Genomic DNA, 24,679 nt, shown 5'->3' on the forward strand with positions numbered 1-24,679 from the left:
CACATTTTTTTTTTTTTACAATTAAAGTATAATTAGTACAAAAAAGTTGTTCCATTTTTTAGCACTTTTTAAATATACTGATTTTAAAAATAATAATGAGGCTACAAGAACACTTTAGTGCACTATAGCATAATAATGCTTAGTATACTTTAATACACTTTTATTCACTAGGGGTACTCTCAATCATTTCTTCATTACAGAGCAAAATACGGCTCTTTCATATCTAATTATCCATTTCATGAACCATATTTCACTATTAATTAACATTATTGCTGAGATAATAAATAAATGATTTCCATCCATCACCCCAACAATCTATAATACACAATCTAATCCACTAAAACCAACTGTACGTCTAATTTATGCTGACTATCTGCCCTCTGACCGTCATAACAAGCTTCACAGTGTGGTTCGGGTGGTATTGTTCCCTTTCAGCAGTTTAATTAAAACTCAGTGAACGCTGTGTAACAGGGAATTGTCCTGAATGATTGCTCTATCCGGTTCTTTAGAGTGCTGCCGTGACACGGCTCTATTACGCTCATGTGTGTTTAAAGGTCTGGTGAAACTCGGGTACATCTGTGACTCAATAGATGAGAAAGCTAAGCTACGCTGTTTGTTTGTTGTTTATTCTTGGATTTATGATATAAATATGAGCTGTGTCGTCTGCTCTTATGTCACAACAACAAACCAATTAATGACCAACTTCAGTCTGAAACCTGCGCCTTATTAACAGAGACCAGATATTTGTTCTCTGGAAAGGTTAAGAAGAGCAGTCACCGTATCTAAGCCCCCGTTTTCCTGCCAATCTGAAGGTAAACAGCTGTTTTATTGCTATTCTTAATTTGTAAATATTACAAATATGTCTATTTAAACTAGCTACACTTGTTTTGTTAGTGCAAATATCACAAATATGTGTATTCAAACTAGCTATACTTATTCAGTTGATAGAAATTACAAATATTTGTATTTAAACTATTTATACTTTTAGAGTTGATACAAATATTATAAATATGTGTATTTAAACTAACTTTACTTGTTGAGTTGATACAATGATTGCAAATAAGTGTATTTAAACTAGCTATACTCGAATAATTGATACAAATATTAAAAATATTTAAATATACAAAATATTTAAACTAGCTATACTTATTCAGTTGAAACAAACTAGCTTTACTTGTTGAGTTGACACAAATGTTACAAATATGTGTATTTAAACTAGCTATACTCAAATAATTGATACAAATATTACAATTATGTGTATTTATACTGGCTATGCTTGTTCTTTTAATTATATTTTGTATTATGTTTACTGTAGAGAAGGACAACATGGTGCTCGCACAGAGAATTCTGAATGTTTTATGCATCATGTCATATTTAATTGGTAAGTTTTAATCCTTTTAATTTTACTTACTACCAGTGTTGGGAAATGTCAATTTGTGTATAAATTACTTTATATATTTAAATTCCAGTGTTAAATATTTACAGTATATGTTTAAGAAAATCACTTTTTGTCAGCAGGCATGCCAAATTACCATATTTTATGGCATCCCAAATTGAATTTTCAGACACTTCAAGTTACAGGTAGATTGGTAGTTTTTGTGGCTGTAATATTAAAATTGTTTTTATGGTCTGAAATTTTAAATATTTTGGCTACATTGTCCAGTTCTATCCCTTATTATTTTCATAAAAATCACATAAAATATCACTTTCTTTTTAAAGTCCTCTTCTTTATGGAACTAATCTTGTTAAAAATCCTAGTTGACCAAGTTTTGATTGGTTGACCAGCATGACCAAAATGCTATAATATGTTTTTTTAAAGTTGAAATAGGGTTAATATTAGGTTTAGACTTCTAACACTTTAGAAACATCTAGAGGACACCTCATATAATGCTGTGCAGTGCTCCCCAATACTTTTATGCATCTTCTGTTTAATTTGGTATTTTGTCATATAAGACCCTGGTTAATCAGGAAATGAAGAGCGTGGCTGATTTTCCATCTCCGGCATGCATACATACATTTTAAACTTAAAAAATAACATATTTTTTTAACAATTACATTTACTTCTGCATTTGATGTTCTTAAAAGAACCTAAATAAGGAAATAAAAGGCTGTAAGTGAAAGATTCATTAGGCCCAAATATACACTTCGTTTTAAGCCATGAATGTGATCATTGTTCTGTATGTAAAACTTAAAACAACCAGTGTTATAGTGTAGTAGTTCAAATCACATTAAAATGAGCATAAACAAAGATGAATTAGGATTATCTGGAACCAGTTCTGTCAATTTTATGGATGTTCTCACAATGTTTAGAGTTTTTAAACATTCTGGTTACATTGTTAGAACATTGCTTGTATAAATGTTTTAATTTTTAGTTTTGGGAATGTTACTTTTAACATTTCCATAATGTTAATATTCATCTTGCTAGTAAGATTATGTGATAAACTTCTAATAACATTGAGATGCAGACCATTATTACTTCACATGTTTTCAGAACATTCCTGTAACGTTATTTCTGACATTTCACAGGCTAACCTTCCTGGAACCTTTTCAAAACGTGGCTAGATATTACGTTTAACATTTCCATAATGTTAATATTCATCTTGCTAGTAAGATTATGTGAGAAACATTTTATTAACATTGTGATGCTAACCATTATTATGTCCTACGTTTCCAGAACATTCCTGAAACGCTATTTCTGTAATTTTACAGGCTAAACTTCCTGGAATCTTTTCAAAACGTTGGTAGATGTTCTTAAAACATTCTGTTAGCTGGGTTTCTAACTATAGCATAGTAGTGGATAATACTATGTTAATATTTTTTCAGTTTTGGGAATGTTTTAAGGTCTTTTAACGTTTCCTAGCTGGAAATGTTATGGAAGAAACATTCTAAAAAAGTTGTGACGCAAACCATTGTTATGTTTACGTTTTTCGAACGTTTCTAGAACATTTTTCTGTAGAGTTATAGGCTAAGCCTTCCTGAAACCTTTTCAAAACATTGCTAAATATTCTTATAATATTTTCAGTTATCTGAGATTCTGTATGTGTGATATACTAATGTAACTATATATTCTGTATTTGTTGCTCTGATAGCATGTTCCGATGTTGTTGCGGAAAATACAACATGCTTTTCACGCCGATGTCTGGCTAATGAAATGATCGCTAAAGAGCTGTTCAGTCCTCCTCAGCCACCATCCTGCGCTGTTAAAGTGAACCTCACCTCCATCCAGTATGAAACCCTGTCTGTGGTAAGTTCTTGCCCAGTTATTTTTATTAATTCTGCATTTTATTTTAACTTGGATGTAAAAATTGTAACTGAAACCCTCCCACATGTCGGATTTTCCATTTTCACATTTCCTATCGGAAGACATGATTTCTAACTGCAACAAGCAACAAACAGAGCTTAAATTTTCTTAATCTATTATGACGCGGTAAAGCAACTTATTAAACCGAATGGCCAAACAAATTATTCCGACCAATCACAGCCATGGGGTTGCAAGGTCACCAGATTCTGCTCTGTGAACTTTTGATTGCTACCGTACTTTTTTTTCATGTCATCAGCGGTGTAGATCAAAACGTAGCAATGCTAAACCGAGGCACTGTTAACAATGCTAACCTATTGACAATGCTAACAGTGCTAACCTGAGGCACTGCTAACAGATAGATAGATAGATAGATAGATAGATAGATAGATAGATAGATAGATAACATATAACAGATAACATAAGACTGTGCTAACAACGTTAACCTGATGCACTGCTATCAATGCTAACCTGAGCACTGATAACAATGTTAACATGAGACAATGCTAATAATGCTAAACTGGGAGAGTGCTAACTATTCTACCATAAAACTGTGCTAACAATACTAACGATAGATAGATAGATAGATAAGATAGATAAGATAGATAGATAGATAGATAGATAGATAGATAGATGCTATAACCTAGGACAGGGCTAACTATGTATCTTACCTTGTATAGTACGTTTTTGTATAGCCTTATATATATATATATATATATATTGTGGTAGGCCCCTGGGGTTAGGGGCGTGACCACTGTGACCCGGAAGGAGGAAGCACACAGAGATACACAGACACGGGGATTAAATGAACTCAAAACATATCTTTATTGGCTTTTAACGCCCTCTGTTCTGCCTTCACTGTGCGTTTGCGTACACAGCTATGCATACAGCTTAACACTCTTCCTTAAGTAACCAAGACACGTGGAGCCTTTTAGTGTTTTTAATAGAAGCGGTGTAAAACTGGGAAAACAGAAAAAAAAGAAAACATGGCTTTCAGTTCCATTATATAACTAAAAGAACAATTTATATACAATAAGTAGAATAACAGCCACATTGGCTGAGAGGTTACTACACCATACTACAGGCCAGTTGAAGCCATCACAAACACCACAATAGGAAAGCTAACATCCACTGACTAGCATGACTCCACAGATAAAATAATGCTATAAAACAAACCATCCACCAAAAATAAGATACAAACAGTCTTCAAAATAGGTTCAATAAACAAATTACTCACAGATAATGCTTGAACAAGGGGAAATAAAGATCAGATTTGGATAGATGCTTGCATGATCCTCCATGCTTCCAGCAGGCTGCTCAGTGTCTCTGCAGGAACTGCACCACTAGGGGGAGCTAACGTAAAGACTACGCATGAGTCAGAATACTCCCCACCTGGCATCTTCTAAGATGCCAAACTGTCACAACAAATATGGTACGCATGTCATTTATTCACGTCTTCAGCCAGCAGAAGGATGACCTCGGTGATAGGCCTCAAGAATTGTTTGTGTGTTCCACCCCTACTGATCTTCACTTCAACTTTCCTGACCTTCTTATCAGCACTGGGAAAGGTTTTCACGATCAAGCCAACTGGCCAGTCATGTCTCTTAGCTTGATTGTCCTTTAGCAGGACAATGTCTCCTTCTTTTAGGTCACGTTTGTCATTTTTCCATTTGCAGCGATCTTGGAGAACACTGGCGTATTCCTTTCTCCATCGTTCCCAAAAGGTATTGGCCAAATACTGTACTTGCCGCCACTGACGTCTGAACAGATCACTGTTGTCAAAGTTGCCTGGAGGTACGGGGGGTGTGCCAACCTTCTGGGTAAGAAGCATGGCTGGGGTTAGAATGAGTGGCTGATCTGGATCTGTAGACACTGAGGTGAGTGGTCTAGAATTAACTATGGCAGTGACCTCAGCCATGAATGTCACCAAAACTTCGAAAGTAAGCCTTGATGAACCAAGTTGGAGGAGCATTGCATCGAGAATACGACGTGCTATGCCGATCATTCGTTCCCAGCTGCCACCCATATGTGAAGAATGTGGAGGGTTAAAGATCCATGTGCACCCCTGATCTGTCAGATAGCTCTCAACTTCCTTGCTGTCGCAGCCTTTGGCTGTGATTTGGAGTTCTTTGCAGGCTCCCACAAAATTTGTTCCACAGTCAGATCTTAATTGCTTTGCTGCTCCTCGGATAGCAAAGAGACGTCTGAGAGCGTTGATGAAACTGGAAGCCTCCATAGTTTCAACAACCTCAATGTGGATGGCTCTTGTGCTCATACAAGTGAAAATGACGGCCCAGCATTTTTTGTTTGCATAGCTTCCACGTGTTCTCCTGGAAATAATGGACCATGGGCCAAATATATCCAGTCCTACATAGGTGAAAGGAGATTCTGTGCTTAAACGGTCAACAGGCAGGTCTCCCATCTTTTGCTCTTGGGTTTTGCCACGTAGCCTGCGACAGATTACACAGTTATGTATTACATTACTGATGGCTCGTTTACCACCAACAATCCAAAATCCAGCTGTTCGTATGGATCCCTCAGTGAAATGCCTGCCTTGATGGTGTACTTGTTGGTGGTAGTGTCTGATCAACAACTTCGTTACGTGGTGTCTGCCTGGAACTATAACTGGGTGCATCTCATCTTGTGTGAACTGTGATTTGCGCAGTCTTCCTCCAACTCTTAGAACTCCTTGTGCATCAACAAAAGGGCATAAGTTTGCAAGGGAACTGTGTTTCCGAATAAGGTTTCCTCTGTTGATACATTCAATCTCGTCTGCAAACACATCTTTCTGAACTGTGCACATGATACTTGCTTTTGCTTGTTCAAGTTCTTTGAGGAGGGGCTTGTTGCACACATGCCAGCCGTGGCAGGAGCTGTCTTTTGCTGCTGCGGTGAAGGACTGTGTGATGTGCAAGAGGTGAGCAAGAGCTCTTGTGACTGATTTCCAACTTGAAAAACGTTCAAACCGGGCACTTCCAAGCTGACTGTCTGACATTCGTGTAGCCTTTACTGTGACCTCTGGACGTATCTCTGTATCTAATGTGGGATCAACAAGAGGAAAGGTAGGCTTACTTGATGTACTCTGTTGTACTTCACTCAGAAAAGCAGGGCCAATGAGCCAGGAAGAAAGAGCAAGCTGGTTTGGAGAAAGTGGTCTTGTGGCATGGTCAGCTGGATTCAAGCTGGTGGGCACATAGTTCCATTGGCTTGGTTGTGTTGACTGCCTGATTCTATGCACTCGGTTGTGAACATAAACATAGAATCGCCTGGATTCATTAAAAATGTAGCCAAGCACCACCTTACTATCAGTGAAGAACTTCATGTCATCTATTGGAGTGTCTAGTTCCTCTGTGATGATTTCAGCAATCTCCACTGCAAGCACGGCCGCACATAGTTCAAGTCGTGGTATAGTAAGTTCAGGTTTGGGAGCTAACTTGGCTTTACCAAAGATGAATCCCACATGGCTTTTTCCCTCAGTATCAGTGACTTTAAGATATGCAACAGCACCAATAGCTGTGTTTGATGCATCGCAGAAGACACAAACTTCCTTCTTCTGAGCTGCAGAGACTGGCAATGTTGTGTAGAGCCTAGGAATTTTCAACTCTTCTAGGTCTTTGAGGGATTTGGTCCACTGCTGCCATTCTGCGTACTTCTCTGAGGGTAGTGGTGCATCCCATTCTTGAGTGTCAGATGTGAGCTGTCTTAGGATGAATCGACCTTGGACACTGACAGGGGCCGCAAAGCCAAGAGGATCGAACAGGCTGTTAATTGTTGACAATACCCCACGACGTGTGAATGGCTTATTATCAACAGTCACTTTAAATGTGAACGTGTCTTTAGAGATGTCCCACCTAAGACCTAGACTCCGCTGCATGGGAGGCAGGTCATGCCCAACATCAAGGTCCTGTAGGCCTTTAGCCAAGTCTTCACCCGAAATGCTTTCATGACTTCAAGGTTATTGGACACAATTTTGTGAAGTCTGATGTTGGACTGAGCCAGCATGTCTTTTGCTTTGCTGAGTACATTGATGGCTTCCTCTGCACAGGGGAAAGATTTCAAACCATCATCTACATAGAAGTGTTTCTCTATGAAATGTCTCACTTCAGCTCCAAAGGTCTTTTCTCCCTCTACAGCTGACCGCTTAAGGCCATACATGGCCACTGCTGGGGAGGGACAATTTCCGAAAACATGAACCTTCATGCGGTACTCTACCACATCACTGTCAAGGTCATGACCACGGAACCACAGGAAACGGAGGAAGTTGCGATGATCTTCTCTGACCAGGAAGCTGTAATACATCTGTTCAACATCAGCCATCACAGCAACAGGTTCCTTCCGAAAACGAATAAGAACCCCAAGCAAAGTGTTGTTCATATCAGGGCCCTGTAAAAGCATATCATTGAGTGAGACGCCACCATATTTTGCACTTGAGTCAAACACAATTCTGATTTGACCCGGTTTCTGGGGGTGATAAACCCCAAAGCTAGGCAGATACCAGCACTCTGTGTTGCTTTCCAATGGAGGGGCAGGTTCAGCATGCCCGTTGATGAAGATCTTTTCCATGAAAGCTACAAAATGATCTTTCATTTCTTGTTTCTTTTGCAGGGTGCGACGAAGTGACATAAGCCGGGTAAGAGCTTGAGCCCTGTTGTTTGGTAAGCGTTGTCTGGGAACTCGAAATGGTAGGGGTGCCACCCAACTGTTTGTCTCGTCTTTAACAAACTCCTTGTTCATGATGTGGAGGAATTTTTCATCCTCAATGGAAAGAGCAATTTTGTTGCTGTCCTCTGCATAGTTAAAGAATGGTCTGTCTGGATCCTCTTTCAAAGGTGTGTGAGTAGGCAAGACTTTGGAGCATGTGTGCTGCTCATGTGCTAATTTCTCTCTCACAGAGATGCTGTTCTCACAAGGAGTAAGATAGCTGTGACGTCCATTCTCCAAGACATTGGTTTTGAAGACATTCACAACAGGTCTATGAGCACCACCTAAGCAAACATCACCGATAATGACCCATCCTAAATCCAGGTGCTGGGCATATGGAGCATTGTGCTTCCCATTACGTTGGCTTCGAACTTTGTGTACGCGGATGATGTCTCTACCCAGTAACATAAGGATTTCAGCAGAAGGATCGAGAGGAGGGATCTTGTTGGAAATCTCCCTGAGATGAGGGTGACTGTGTGCAGCTTCTGGTGTAGGAATTTCCTCTCTGTTATTTGGAATTTGATTGCACTCAATGAGAGTTGGAAGTCGCAGGTGAACATCTCCATCAGCTGACTCTACCATAAAGCCCACAGCGCGCCTCCCAGCTGTTTCTACTGTGCCAGAGCACGTTCTGAGAGTATAGGGAAAACTGTCGCTGTGTACATTAAAAATGTCAAAGAATGCAGACCTTGCCATTGAAACATTGCTCTGGTCATCCAATACCACATACATCTTGACCTTCTTTTCTGGATGCCCTTCTGGATAAACATGCACTAGGCATATTTTAGAACAAGATTTGCCTTGAAACCCTTGTCCACAGACTTCTGTGCATGTAGAAGTTAGAACAGCTGAATCATGTTCTTGATGCTCCCCACCATGGTCTACAGGGGGTTTTTCAGATTCCTTTTTAACCCAAGGTGCAGGGCCTGCATGGAGAGCAGAAACATGACGATTGCTATCGCACTCTGAACAGTTAATGACTGCTTTGCACTCTTTCGCTTGATGTGCAGTAGAAGCACAACATCTGAAACAAACAAAGTGCTCCTTCAGGAAAGTCATACGTTCCTCAATTGGCTTTTCCCTGAAACCCCTGCACTTCCTGAGGGAATGAGATTTCTTGTGTATAGGACATTCCTTTTCAGGATCTATTACAGGTCTCTTAGTCATAGAGGAGGATGACTGCTGTTCAACCTTTGTTTTGCTAACTGTGACAGGGTCTCTCCAGCGTTTTGAAGGGACTTTATCAGTGCGAAGGGACAATGAGTTGGGTGTAGGAAGGCTGAAGCTTGGGTCAGTCCTCATTTCTGCATTGGAACGCACAAAATCAACAAAGAAGGAAAATGGTGGATATGGTACATCATACTCTCTTTTGTACTTAAACCCCTGACTCATCCATTGCTCTTGGAGGTTGTAAGGTAGTTTCTCAACAATGGGGTTAATTCCTCTGGCTGTGTCTAGAAAGCTGAGCCCTGGTAAGTAACCCTCGCATTTTGCTGCTTCAATTTCAAGGAGCAGATCTGCCAGCTCTTGAAGCTGTACATAGCTCTTATGAGCAACTCTTGGAAACATTTCCAGTCTTGAAAAAAGAGATGCTTCAATGGCTTCTGGAGAGCCATAACAGCGGTCAAGTCTCTGCCAAACCATATCTAGGCCTGTGTCAGGTTGGTTGATATGAACTGCTCTAATTCTTTTAGCATGTTGCAGTGCCTCACCGCTTAACCACTTAATAAGAAGATCAAGCTGCTCACTTGGTTTAAGGTCAAGCCCTTCAGTAGCATTGAGAAAGCTAGATTTCCATGACAAATAATTTGCAGGCTGATTGTCAAATGTTTTCAATCCTGCTGTGACTAGATCTCGACGAGCCAGGTAAATAGCTAAATCTGACACATTGGAAGACTTGGGCTGGAGACTGGGAACAGACTGTCTCCTTTTACATACATCATCGTGAAACTTTGGAGGACTAGGATTAGTGTAGCTGACATTTGGGTGGGTGGTAAATCGTGGCCTTTGCTTCTGTTGAGGTTGAGAGTGAGAAACTATGCTCCCTGGAGTTGACAAGCCTTTATTGGCACTCTGATCTTCAGGGTTTATAGTGTTAACATGCTGTGGCTCTGATGTGGCAGCCTCCTCCTTTACAGTACTTGGCTGAGGAGCAAAATGAGTCTGGATGTATTCACTAGTGCGACCAAGTGACTGACGATGCGATGTACACTGGCTGACTTTACTACAATGATCACTAATTTCTACATCTATAGCTGCTTCAAGCACTTGAGCTTCTGCTGATGCTGCCTCAGCTTCACATTCCTCCTTAAGAGCAATCAGTGTTGCGTCTATACGGGCTTTCTCTACAGATGCATTTGCATCAATCTGTGCTTTTTCCACTTTCATGGCTATTTCTTGCTTTGCATATACAGCTCGCATGCGTGCTGCTTCAGCCTTTGCTCTGGCACGAGCTGCAGCATTACTGACTGAGGACTTACTTGAGCGTTGTGAAGAGGAGGAAGATGAAGAGCATTCAGACCGTACTTCCAGGCCGTGAAGATCAGGGTTGCTAGCTTTTTTCTCTGACATTGTTGTTTTCAATGATGCAAGCAGTTGTGTCTCCAGTCCAATCTTTAGATGAAGCTATCTTTTTACTGTTCTGCCTTCACTGTGCGTTTGCGTACACAGCTATGCATACAGCTTAACACTCTTCCTTAAGTAACCAAGACACGTGGAGCCTTTTAGTGTTTTTAATAGAAGCGGTGTAAAACTGGGAAAACAGAAAAAAAAGAAAACATGGCTTTCAGTTCCATTATATAACTAAAAGAACAATTTATATACAATAAGTAGAATAACAGCCACATTGGCTGAGAGGTTACTACACCATACTACAGGCCAGTTGAAGCCATCACAAACACCACAATAGGAAAGCTAACATCCACTGACTAGCATGACTCCACAGATAAAATAATGCTATAAAACAAACCATCCACCAAAAATAAGATACAAACAGTCTTCAAAATAGGTTCAATAAACAAATTACTCACAGATAATGCTTGAACAAGGGGAAATAAAGATCAGATTTGGATAGATGCTTGCATGATCCTCCATGCTTCCAGCAGGCTGCTCAGTGTCTCTGCAGGAACTGCACCACTAGGGGGAGCTAACGTAAAGACTACGCATGAGTCAGAATACCCTCCATCACACCCAAAAACAACTCAAAAGAACATACTATGGCCCAATGGGGCTCTAGAGTTTCATAGTCTCTTTTTAAAGTGCTGACTACGAGTCCGCGCAGCCTCAGCCCTCCGCTCCCCAGTCAAAGTCCTCAAATGATGGCGGAGGCTGAGTATATATGCCTGTCTCAACTGGCGGCTCAATCAGCCCTCATGCGGGCCAGCTGAGACAGGCATGGCTTTGCGCTCTGGCGTGGGGCGGACCCACAACTCCCCCGCCTCCTCACGCCACAATATATATATATATTTTTTTTTCTCTTTTCTTCTTCTTTTTCTCTATTCTTCTGTTTTAATTTATGTTTGAATCTGTTTCTTATTGTATTGTGTTGTTGCTGCTGGATGCCTAAATTTCCTTCGGGATAAATAAAGTATCTATCTATCTATCTATCTATCTATCTATCTATCTATCTATCTATCTATCTATCTATCTATCTATCTATCTATGCTAACCTAAGACAATGCTAACAGTGCTAACAATGCTAACCTTAGGCACTGCTAATAGATAGATAGATAGATAGATAGATAGATAGATAGATAGATAGATGCTAACAATGCTAACCTGAGGCACTGCTAACAGATAGATAGATAGATAGATAGATAGATAGATAGATAGATAGATAGATAGATAGATAGATAGATAGATAGATGGATGGATGGATGGATGGATGGATAGATAGATAGATAGATAGATAGATAGATAGATAGATAGATAGATAGATAGATAGATAGATAGATAGATAGATAGATAGATAGATAGATAGATAGATTTATAACAAATATTAACATTTTGGAAACCTTAAAATTCCCAAAACTAAAAACATTTATCAGAAAGTTCATAAAACGTTAAATAAGAATATTATAAGAACATCCAAAAAAACTGACAAATTGTACATTCTAAGAACTGAAACTTTGTGATTGTGTTTTTTTTATTAGGATACAAAAACCCTGCGTTTCACAAGCCGCATCAAAATTGAAATGGTGAGTTTTGTTAATGATATCTCAGATCAACAAAGCAGGAAATCCAGTGGGTGTTTATTAAAAAGCTGTGTTTTAATAGGAATGGAAGGATCCAGACCTGGCATGGAACGACTCGCAGTACGAATTTACAGAACTGATGCTACCGGTCGACAAAATCTGGACACCAGACATGACAGTGGACAATGCGTGAGTTAACCCCTTTAACTGCTTTTAAAGACTTTTTACACCCACAAGGCTCATTGCTATCTTACACCCTGCCAACAGTTATCTTGGTAGTGAATTGTCAACATACCCATATTACATATTACATTAGTTGATAGCTATGAAAACTTTTACATCAACAATACACAGAGTGAATATGTGGATATGTTGGACAAATCCAGATATCAAACATTTTTTTTACACAAATTACCAATTCATTTTTCAATAAATATTTTAATGTATTTTTAATAAATAGTTTTTAATAAATAGTTTCAGATACATCAATATTTATGTTTTACCCAGTCGTAGTTGTTGTTAAATAAATAAATAAAAAACTGACATTTATGGGTTAATTGTCATTTTGATATCATTATTACATTGACACATACTTTCCAAATCATACGTGCCAAATCAGAGAAGAAGCAAGTTACAACCTGGCCTCCAGGAGCCATCTCAGCTCTTCAGGACTGTTTTGAGCACACTGACTGGGACATGTTCAGAGAAGCTGCTACTTCTGATGACTCCATCAACCTGGAGGAGTACACAGACTCAGTGACTGGCTACATCAGCAAGTGCATTGAGGATGTTACTGTCTCCAAAACCATCACATCCCGCCCCAACCAGAAGCCGTGGATGACTGCAGAGGTGCATGTGCTGCTGAGATCCCGAGACAAGGCCTTTAAGTCAGGGGACAGGGCTGGCCTCCGAACAGCTAGAGCCAAGCTCTCCCGGGGGATCAGAGAGGCAAAGCGCACCTACGCAAAGAAAATCCACGCCCACTTCCAGGACACTACTGACACTCGGCGCATGTGGCAGGGCATCCAGACCATCACCAACTACAAGTCACCCTCCCCTGCTTGTAACAGTGATGCCTCCCTTCCAGATGCACTGAACTCCTTCTACGCAAGGTTCGAAGCACAGAACTACACGACAGCAAGGAAGACTACACCTCCTCCAAACGATCAGGTACTGTGCCTGTCCTCAGCTGATGTGCGGAAAACTCTACTCAGAGTCAACCCACGGAAAGCCCCAGGACCAGACAGCATACCTGGCAGAGTGCTGAGAGGATGTGCAGAACAACTCACGGATGTTCTCACGGACATTTACAACATCTCTCTGAGTACTGCAATCGTGCCGACGTGCTTCAAGACGACCACCATCGTCCCTGTGCCGAAGAAGTCTCAAGTGTCCTGCCTTAATGACTACCGTCCCATTGCACTTACTCCCATCATCATGAAGTGCTTTGAGAAGCTGGTCATGAGGCACATCAAAAACCAGCTCCCGTCCTCACTGGACCCTCTGCAGTTTGCGTATCGTCCAAACAGATCAACAGACGATGCCATCTCTACTGCGCTCCACCTGGCTCTCACTCACCTGGACAACAAAGACTGCTATGTTCGAATGCTGTTCATCGACTTCAGTTCAGCATTCAACACCATCATCCCTCAGCATCTGATCGGAAAACTGAGCTTGCTGGGCCTGAACTCCTCCCTCTGCAACTGGGTTTTAGACTTCCTGACTGAGAGACCACAATCAGTCAGGATTGGAAACAACACCTCCAGCACCACCATACTGAGCACCGGCGCCCCCCAGGGCTGTGTGCTCAGCCCACTGCTGTTCACTCTGCTGACTCATGACTGTACTGCAAAGTACAGCTCAAACCACATCATCAAGTTCGCTGATGACACAACTGTAGTTGGCCTCATCAGCAAGAACGACGAGTCAGCATACAGAGAGGAGGTGCAGTGGCTGACGGACTGGTGCAGAACCAACAACCTATCTCTTAACGTGGATAAAACCAAGGAGATGGTTGTTGACTTCAGGAGAGCTCCAGGTGTCCACCACCCGCTGAACATCAACGGCTCTGCTGTGGAAATTGTGGATAACACCAAGTTCCTCGGTGTTCACATTGCAGAGAACCTCACCTGGTCCCTCAACACCAGCTCCATAACCAAGAAAGCCCAGCAGCGCCTCTACTTCCTGCGGAGACTGAGGAAAGCACATCTCCCACCCCCCATCCTCACCATGTTCTACAGAGGCACTGTAGAAAGCATCCTGAGCACCTGCATTACCGTCTGGTTTGGGAATTGCAACACCTCAGACCGCAAGACCCTACAGCGGATAGTGCGGACAGCTGAGAAAATCATCGGAGTCTCTCTTCCCTCCATCACTGAGATCTACACCACATGCTGCATCCGCAAAGCCACCAGCATTGTGGACGACCCCACCCATCCCTCACACGGACTCTTCGCTCTGATGCCGTCCGGCAGAAGATACAGGAGCATCCGAGCCTCCACTACTAGACTCTGCAACAGTTTCATCCACCAGGCAGTCAAACTTCTCAACGCACAGAGACAGAACTGAACCCCCACCCCACCCACCACTCACCCAACAAACTCGCACAAAACTAAACTGTACACCCCCCCCCCCTTTACACAAAACTAAACTGTACACCCCCCCCCTTTACACTCACAAAGAACTGAACTTCACCCACACACACACCCAGTCAGCACACAGAGGCTGACATGACTTTATTTGCTGCACTCTTAAAAACTATAAACTCTACCTCAGTAACTGCTGTGATTATATATGTTCTATATGTTACAGTATGTCACACATCTCTGCACCTTATCCCCACTATACACTTTATTATACCGTATCGGTACTGCACTGTCCTGTCTTTAAATTGTCTCGTCTTTTGTATTTATTGTATTTATTGTTATTTAGTGTTATAATTTTATAATTTTATGTTGCACTGTCGTCACTCCTGCACTTTATGTTGTCTATTGCTTGTGGTTCTATGTTGCACCATGGTTCCGGAGGAACGTAATTTCATCACACTGTGTACATGTACTCAGATGTAATGACAATAAAAGCCTCTTGACTCTTGACTTGACTTGACATAAGTTTCATTCAGTCTCTTTCTTGTGTGTTATTTTTGAATAATACTGAGTGCATTTGAATTTGGATGCATTTTAATAAAATGTAATAAAAATATTAATGTTTTAATTTGTGTTTTCTGTGTAAAAACAAGACGCAGAATGCTATTGTGTGTATTTTCAATGGTTTAATTCTAATTAAAATAAATATATATGAATAATTTTGATTTCTCCTGTGGCTCTAGAGTGGAAACAGAGGTCAAACCAGTAAATACTGATATACTGGTGAGAAAGGATGGCACTGTGGAGCACTCCATCCAGATGTACACAACCGTCGTGTGTGGAATCAACCTCTTTAACTACCCCTTTGTGAAGGACTCTTGCCCTGTGGCTCTTAACGGATGGAGTCAAAACAGTAGGTTCACTATCGGTTTAATCCAATAGTATAATTACAAAGTATTCATATTAGACATTGTTATGTTTTATTTTAAGGACCAGATCAGGGACTGGCTAGCTAGCTAGTTAGCTTAGCTATCCAGCTAACAAATTAGTGCCCTTTCCATGTGAAGAAAGTTATCTTAAAATATGTTGGAAATATGCTAAATATTATTGTTTTTGTGTGTTTCACTTATATGTAATTTCAGATTGTGGCCTGCATTTCGAGTACTGAGACAATGCTAACAGTGCTAATCTAGGACAATGCTAACATAAGACTGTGCTAACAATGCTAACCTGAGGCACTGTTAACAATATTTGCATTGTCTCAGGTCCTCAGATTCTTGAAGATCAGGATAGCTTATCTGTGCAAATTAGTGCCCATTCCATCACAAAAAAGGCAATTCAACATCTAGCTTTCGATTGCAGCTATTGCTCTCGATCGAGTGGTCTTCTTGGTTGGCTATGTGTAATTTCCCAGCTGTTTTTTTGTGAATATGCTAAATATCATTGTTTTTGTGTGTTTCACTTTTATGTAATTTCAGATTGTGGCCTGCGTTTCGAGTACGGGTCAGTAACTGCAGTGGGACAAAGTCGAGGAGAATGGCAGACGGTATCAGTGGTGCTCACCGGTGACCAAGGAAAGTTGGATCGGAACTATATCTTAGTAAGAACAATGAGGATATATATATATAATAAGTGTATCTGTATCTGTGAGGCTTGATTTATAAATGCTTTTCTGTTCATTGCTCTTTAAATGCACAAAATTGCTTTACTATGCTGTTAAATTAATTCCAAAATCTATTATATTATTATCTGTGGCATGAATTGGGGTTTAAACTGCAATAATATCTGAGACAATATATCTTCCAAGCAAAAATACATGGTGTTATTGTGACAGGCCAAATGCTATATACCTTATTTACAAAGCAACATGTACACATGTATTTATGTTTATATATTGTCAATAGTAATAGGCATATTTTGCCAAATATATAATCTTATGGTAACTATGACTGAGGAGGTTCTGGGAAAATCACTAGAATGTGCTCAGTGTCCTCATGCACATATTTTTATGTTTTTGATAATTCTATTCTATATAACACTCATTCCTGTTACTTTCAGTCCTGTTACTCATAATATAAAAGCAACAGGAGTGAGTGCCAGTAACAGGAATGTATTTGTATTCGTATTGTCCCCTGGTTTATTGATTTATAAATGTGAATATTAGTTAGTGTAAAACACAATTAAATTATGTTTATTTGTTTAATAAATTGCATGATAATAATTTTGATTAATTACAAATAGCTTTGCATCTTTTAGAAAAACACAATGTGCATGCATATATAGTGATTTATTTAAAAAATAAACACTTTCTCGAGAGAACATTAAATTTATTAGTGGACGTGCTTTTAAACATAACTAGTTTTGGTTTAGAAACTTTGCAAAGAATTAAGTAAAGCTGCCTGAGTTTGACCAGTACATGTTTTGAAAAGTTAAATATGTGTGTTATTAGATTCAGAGTTGAAAAAAAAAATTAGTTTATTTTGGAAGAGTTACAACAAGTAAATGTCACCCGTTCGGTGGAACGGTCCATAAATAGTCGGACTGATAGACTGAATTATCTAACAGTAGAAAGTCAAGGTTATTGGGATTATTGTTTAATCTTAAATACATTTCACTGCTTATCCTTTCATCAGTTTATCAGTCCAGACTTTCTATCTAATCAATTGTAGATGATTAGATACTTTCTATGATGTCATGAAAATTGTTTAGGTCACATAATCAGTAATTTATCCTGGAGTTATTTGTAGTGATGTTACATGGCAACTGTGCACCTGCAAAAACTGGTATCAAGACACATTTTTATTTTAATCAATCCAAAAAAAGTTGTCCCTGGTTTTTAATCACAGTTTTTTTTCATGCATCTTGGCATCATGTTCTCCTCCACCAGTCTTACACACTGCTTTTGGATAACTTAATGCTACCTTCCTCTTGATTATATTTCAGAGGTTTTCAATTTGGAAAAATCAAAGAAACTCATCATTTTTAAGTGATCTCTTATTTTTTTTTTTAGCTGCATATACTACTGGTCAAAAGTTTTAGAACACCTACACTTTTTCCTCTTTGTTTTTTGTCATTTAAGCTCTTCAGGAACAGTCAATAACCGGAAATGGTACACAATCCAGTGTACAAAATGTTGCAGATGAAACAAACAAATGAAACAAACTAAAAAGTTATTTTGTATTTGTTATTTTATATATATATTGTTTAAAAAGACTGGGTGATTTGTTTTAGCAAATAATTAATCAGTTAACAGCTGGTAAGTAGCAATGGAAATAAACTGAGCATTAAAAGTTCAGTAAAACTGCTACAGGATCAGACAAATGTTTTTTTTTATCTATCCAATAATAGTTGACATTTTAAGACTTTTATAAGTAATTATAAGATTAGTAAACTAATGTCAAAACTTTTGTCTGCTTTATCGTATTCTATCACAGGTAATTATTTACTTGAAACAAGCAGTATTATATTAGAATTGGATAGAATTACCTAAAACTCTTTAAAACATCTAGAAGTAGAATTAAAACATGCATATAATGTTGTATAATTAGAAATATGTAGTCTATACATTTAGGCAAACTCACCAAACATTACTTCTGGACCACTGAGTATGAATAAGAATACTGCATTAAAGGTTATAACTAAGTAATTTAAAATATTCATTACTACTAGTGTTTTTTTCACAGTTACTTTCAGTCCTGTTACTCATAACATAAAAAGTAACAGGAGTGAGTACCAGTAACAGGAATGAGTATTGTACAGTAAGTATAAACCACTTTTTTTTGGTTCATCATTTATCAGTTGTATAATATTAAAAATGCAGTCTATACATTTGGCAAACTCCTCAAATAATAGCTATTATCTACATAGCAGATGTTTGCTAACTTTAGCTGAAGCTCAGTGCTATCCTGTTCAGGAGAAAATTAGCTGCTCAGCATCTGTCTTGTAGTCCTTCTGGGATCTCAGCATCTCCATCTATCAAACGTATTGCCAAAATTTACTGGGGCCTTATAGAAAGTAGGCGAGGTTGCAGCATGCTGTGTTTGTCTGCTATTGTGTTCTATACCTGGCATCCCGGGGTGTGGAAATGAGTCTTATAATGGCCTGGTCTCAAAATATTCTCAGTATTTCTGATTCTGTATTTAATTTCTGCACCTTTTTGATTATTTTGTCAGGTCACAATGTCCATTAACCCCTTTAACACCATCGTGACGCTAATCCTGCCCACTGTGCTGATCATGCTGGCTGATCTGGTGAGTTTCGCTCTGCCGCTGGAAGGAGGAAAACGCAGTTCCTTTAAAATAACGCTGGTGCTGAGCTTCACCATGTCGCTGCTCATCCTCACCGACCACCTGCCCGATACCGGCCTCTGCAGCCCCCTCATCCGTAAGACAAATACTAACCTAAGTAGTTTATTTTAAATTAAAAAATGCAATAAAATTATTTACAGCTCTGGAAAAAAATAAGAGAGCACTTCAGTTTCTGAATCAGTTTCTCTGATTTTGCTATTTATAGGTTTATGTTTGAGTAAAATTCACGTTGTTTGTTTTATTCTATAAACTACAGACAACATTTCTCCCAAATAAAAATATTCTAATTTAGAGCATTTATTTGCAGAAAATGAGAAATGTCTGAAATAACAAAAAATAATGCAAAGTTCATATTCATAAAGTTTTAAGAGTTCAGAAATCTATATTTGGTGGAATAATCCTGGAGGATTTTAATCACAGTTTTTTTCATGCATCTTGGCATCATGTTCTCCTCCACCAGTCTTACACACTGCTTTTGGATAACTTTATGCTGCTTTACTCCTGGTGTAAAAATTCAAGCAGTTCAGTTTGGTGGTTTGATGGTTTGTGATCATCCATCTTCCTCTTGATTATATTCCAGAGGTTTTCAATTTGCTAAAATCAAAGAAGCTCGTAATTTTTTCATTATTTTTTACATTTTTTCCTCATTATTTTTGTCTTTTAAGCTTTTCAGGAACAGGCAATAACTAGAAATTTTACCAAATCTAATGTGTACAAGATTTTGCAGTAAAATACAAGGGCTTTTTAGGAAAACAAAAAGGAAAACAAACTAAAAAAGTAATTTTAGCAAATATATATATATATATATGATTTTTTAGCAAACAATTGTTTGGTTGACTGCTTACAGCTGTTAAGTAGAAATGGAAATAAACTGAGCTTTGGAAATTCTATTTATGAGCTTCAATGAGCTTAATGAACACCTTCAAAAGACTATTGGAAACTGGAGAAAACTGCTACAGGAAGACGTCTGGCTGACCCACATGGAAACAGCATTAGCATGTAGCTCAGCTTTAACATGATTTGACTCAATTCTAAGTCTCAATTTCAGTAATAAAGAGACTACTACTGCTACTGGACTACTAAACAATAGGGTTGTTCTAAAACGTTTGACTGGTAGTATACAGAATGTAATTAAGCAACTAATTATTCATTTGTATTTTTCAGGTTATCATTTCTGTATCTGCTTGGTTTTTCTGGTGCTGAGCTTGCTGGCGTCTATGATCTTCACACGGATGGCTTCAGACGGCAGCATCTTCTCCTGCACGTTACCGAAATGTGGATTTAAAAAAAACGATATCAGCAAACATGATAAACTGCAAGGTAAAATGTGAAAGCACAATTACAAACATATGATATACTATGTTATGAATTAGGAAACATGTAGGATTTGCATTATCTGGACAGTAGACTCTAGAGGCCTCGTTAACTTATTATGTAGACACACCCCTTTCTTCTGGACCATGTGTCTCAGGCTGCCTTCATTGAGTTTTTACCCATTTGTTTCAAAGTGCAGTTCATATATTTTATTCTGAAATTATTTATTAGTTTGTAGTTTCTATGAAATTACAGTTACTGTAGCATCAGACTTACCGAACATTGGAACGTTTATGGTAATATTAGACTTAAAAAAAAAGTTAAATAACTTTGTGCAGAGTGTTTCAATTCATTTCCCTAGTGTAGCCCCGCCTCCTTTTTTTGATATAGCAGAATAAAGTTTATAAACTGATTTCTGGAGAAAATAAAAATGTGATAATATTAGCACAACAAAAACTAACACTGGAGATGTAAATATTCAATTTTAGAGTTTAGAGGAGAAAATTAAGATTTAAAAAAATTAAAGGGGCTGGTTTTTCATTGAAACATATATGGGATGAGTGGAGCTACACTTCATCAGGTGCTAGATCTGTTCAGAGTTGCAAAGTTTGTGGTTTTCCCACCAAATTGGGTTTGTTTGAAAATCCAGTTGCGGGTCAAAATTCATGTGGCGAAGACAAAACTAAAATCAATCTTCCTTGAATTAATTACAACAATAAGATAGATTAACAAAAATAAGATAGATTAACAATAAGATTGTAGTTATCAACAATAAGAATAAAAAAATGTTAAAGAGAAAAGAAAAGTGTTCTCAGGAGAGGCAGGAACATAATTTTGCTAATTATGTTAATAATAAATGTTCTTGACTGGGATATAAAACTGTTGTAAAAGAACTATTAAAACACTAATGTTACAGTATTATTAATGGCTTTAAGATAAATAGCAAAACTGATAATAAATCCCTTATGAACAAAATACTAAGCTTTATACTTATAGCTGCTTTGCCATTTGCTTCAAACATGTGACACACAGATATTTTGGGCTGGATAGTTTTTTTGTTATACCTGGCAACCCTGGACCTGTCCACTATTTGTTTTTTTCTCTGAATAGATTTAAGTCTGAGTGGTATCTCCACGGTTTCGGGTGAGTTCACGGAGAAGGCCTCGATCCAGAATGTGGTGACGTTCTTGGAGAACATGGAGAAAGCCAACGAGGAGGCAAAGAAGAAGCAGAACCTCGCCAATCGCTTCGACAGAATCTGCTTCTGGATCTATTTCTGCACTGATGTCGTTTACGTCATATGTTTAATCGCCATCACCAGGACAGAGTTTTGCAAAATTAATAATCTGGATTTCTGGTAGGAGGTGTAACAGAGTACGGGTTACAACTTATTTTATCAATAACTATATTCTGATTCTTTTCTCTGCTGAAACTGAGACTCAGTCCTTAATCATGTTAATCTATAGCGCTAAAGGCTAAAGCTGCTGTTTCCATGTAGGTCAGCCAGACGTCTTCCTGTAGCAGTTTTTTTTTTCCTCCAGTTTATAAGAGTCTTTATTTGAAGGTGTAGGAAACAGTACTCACCACTCTCTGACTACACCTGTAATTTCTCTAAAGAATCCAGTCGGTTCAAGGCAACATTTTTTACACTGGATTTTGTTCACTTCTTAGTTGTTAAATAGACCTGAAAGCATAAATGGCAAAAATAAAGGGAAAAAATTAAGGTGTTCTAAAACTTTTGACCGGTAGTACAGTCATTGGCACTAGTGTTAATTTTGTTGTTGAAAACAATGGCAACAAAATTTAACTGATGACAAAGATCAATCACTTTTTATAACATGAGTTATAAAGCAAATTCATGCAACTTAAAAATGATGAGATCCTTTTAGGGTTTTATTATAGAATTACAGCCAATCAGAGAAAAACAGTTTTTTTATACATTAGATATTTATAACAATATAAAATTAATCTATTAAAAATATTAATAACGAGAGTGTAAGACAAATATAGAAGTCATAATTGCTCAGATTATTTTGTGTACTTATCATAAGCTAAAGACACCTAATATAAATCTTCCAAATCTTCTATATAATAAATATCTCATTTATATTTTAATAAACAGAAAACAAAGTTTATCCAAGAATCTATCTAAAACATGAATAAAAAAAGTGATATGATCTGAAACGTGAGATTTACGATACATTTCACCACTAATTCCTGGAGATAGAGTAAAAAGAACGTTGAGGGAGAGTTCAGTTCGTTTTTCTGACATTTGGTTTTATTTGCCCGTTTGTAAGTTTAACTCAGGGATCATTTACAGTATGTTTACTGGATTTGTGGGAACATGGTAGTGGCATAAACATAAACTTAAAATACTGTACATAATAAATACACTTATACTGTACAAAAGAAGGGTATTATAGAACTGTAAGATCTTCTTCCACTACTCAGATAACATGCCTATGTGGGGTCTGTAGGGGTCCCATGAATTATGGGCTCATTGTTGACCCACACATATGGATACCCACCAAGTAAATACATTATTAATACATTATTAATACATTACTCCAAAAATAATTACAATAAATGTATATTATAATTTACATTAATTGTCATTTTATGGATATTTTATTCCACTGTTATAATAACAATACTGTAGTGAAATAATGCTTTTAAACTCTGCTTTTAAACAGCAATGCACTTCTAATGGTTAAAAATATTATAACTATTTAAATGCCAGCTTGCTGGTTGTGCTGAGAATAAAGGAGGGTCAGTCTACCAGTTGCATCGCTTTGGAGATCTGCGCAAGTGCAGCAGCCGGAAAACAGGCTGACAAATCATCCTGTTTTTGTCTATTATGGGGCCTAAAGCTACATCCTTTTTAATGAGGTTTTTATCAGATTGTATCAGTGATGTAAAATGCGTTGTTGAAATTGTAATTTCTGGTCTAAGTGGCTATAACTGTCCGTCAACTTGCCTATAAGGACTTTAATAAAAGCAATGGACAATATTGAGGTCATTAAAAATGATTACGGTCTTGTAAAATCAGCTGATAATGTAATGATCATGAAATGCCTCCCCATATGACCATGTATAATAACAATATATGTACAAATCCACGTTCCACCCATGTAATCTCCACATAAACATGCTGGCTGGGTAAATACTATATACATAATTCTGTGTATAATGGAACTTATACTCTATATACAGTAGTTATCAAATATTCAATAATGTACATTCTGTGTCTCACGTTCTGAAATAAATAAAGATGGTTATTTAAACGTGTTATCTTCTGCTGATTATTTGTGTTGATTATTTGTTTTTGGAAAAGGATCAAACCAAACCCGGAGCTGGATTTATTTAATAATGACTGAGAACATCAGTGTAAAATTAAACAAGTAGTAATTACAGTATGAATACACTGTAAAAAACCCATTCATAAAAATGTATATACATTGTATACACAGTGTATATATAGTAGGCTATATGTACAGTATATATATGTATATACAAATTTAGACGTCTATGCTTATATTAAACAAATTAAACAAGACTTAAATCAAGAAAAAATCTCAAATTTAGACACAAGAATCAGAATAATTTTGAGTTTAAATGTCTTAAAATAAGGTGAAACATTTCAAAAATATGCAAAATAATTCTTATCACATAAAAAAATTGTGTATTTATGCTCTTTAGCGGTTCTGATGAGCACCAGTTTCATCGTAACAAATTTTATGGTATTTGCGACTGCACTTAATGTTATTTTTTAAAGTTTATTCATTTTTTTATTCAAGTATTTTTTCTTTATTTAGTTGAGTAGTTTTTGCCATAGTATGAGATATTAGAACATTACTCAAATATTCACTATTCACTGTATACCTGTAACTCTACCTCTTCACTACTTTACTTTAACTGATGCTCTCAAACACTTTATTAAGAGGCAAGAAATTCAAGTAATTAACTCTTGATGAGTTCAGCACAGCTGTTAACTGAAAGCCTGAATTCCAGGAGACTCTACCTCATAAAGCTGACTGAGAAAATCCAGCAGAGATGTTCAAAACTGATCATCTAAACAAGAGGAGCTACTTTGAAGAATCTAGAATATAAAATATATTCTGGTTTGTTTAACACTTTTTTCATTCTTTTCTTCATAGTTTGGATGAATTTATTAATATTTCATATTAATAAATGAAATAAACTTGAGCAGATACCGTTTGCAATCAAATAAAAGTCAAAACAAATGTAAAAAAAATACTGTGATGTCACAATTTAAGATAT

At 37.7% G+C, this 24,679-nt stretch overlaps 1 protein-coding gene across 1 annotated transcript; it reads left to right on the forward strand.

Annotated features, from left to right (window-relative positions):
- The first annotated feature begins 702 nt into the window (after positions 1 to 702).
- Positions 703 to 23,687, forward strand: LOC111192970 (5-hydroxytryptamine receptor 3A). The gene is made up of 10 exons (XM_022671434.2): positions 703 to 812; positions 1,316 to 1,381; positions 3,090 to 3,244; positions 12,151 to 12,195; positions 12,275 to 12,381; positions 15,521 to 15,690; positions 16,256 to 16,377; positions 18,950 to 19,160; positions 20,249 to 20,404; positions 21,509 to 23,687. Exons 2-10 carry the CDS (start codon positions 1,327 to 1,329, stop codon positions 21,757 to 21,759), a joined length of 1,272 nt encoding a protein of 423 aa, XP_022527155.2. The 5' UTR covers positions 703 to 812; positions 1,316 to 1,326; the 3' UTR covers positions 21,760 to 23,687.
- Positions 23,688 to 24,679: the final 992 nt, after the last annotated feature.

The sequence above is a fragment of the Astyanax mexicanus genome, chromosome 19 (genome assembly GCF_023375975.1).
Source record: "Astyanax mexicanus isolate ESR-SI-001 chromosome 19, AstMex3_surface, whole genome shotgun sequence".
Classification (NCBI taxonomy): Eukaryota; Metazoa; Chordata; class Actinopteri; order Characiformes; family Acestrorhamphidae; genus Astyanax; species Astyanax mexicanus.

Excerpts from the sequence above, each read along its gene's own strand:
- LOC111192970 (XM_022671434.2), top strand. The coding sequence starts at position 1,327 with ATGGTGCTCGCACAGAGAATTCTGAATGTTTTATGCATCATGTCATAT. Across the intron at positions 12,196-12,274 it reads GCCGCATCAAAATTGAAATG|GAATGGAAGGATCCAGACCT; the intron begins GTGAGTTTTGTT and ends GTGTTTTAATAG. Across the intron at positions 20,405-21,508 it reads CAAACATGATAAACTGCAAG|ATTTAAGTCTGAGTGGTATC; the intron begins GTAAAATGTGAA and ends TTCTCTGAATAG.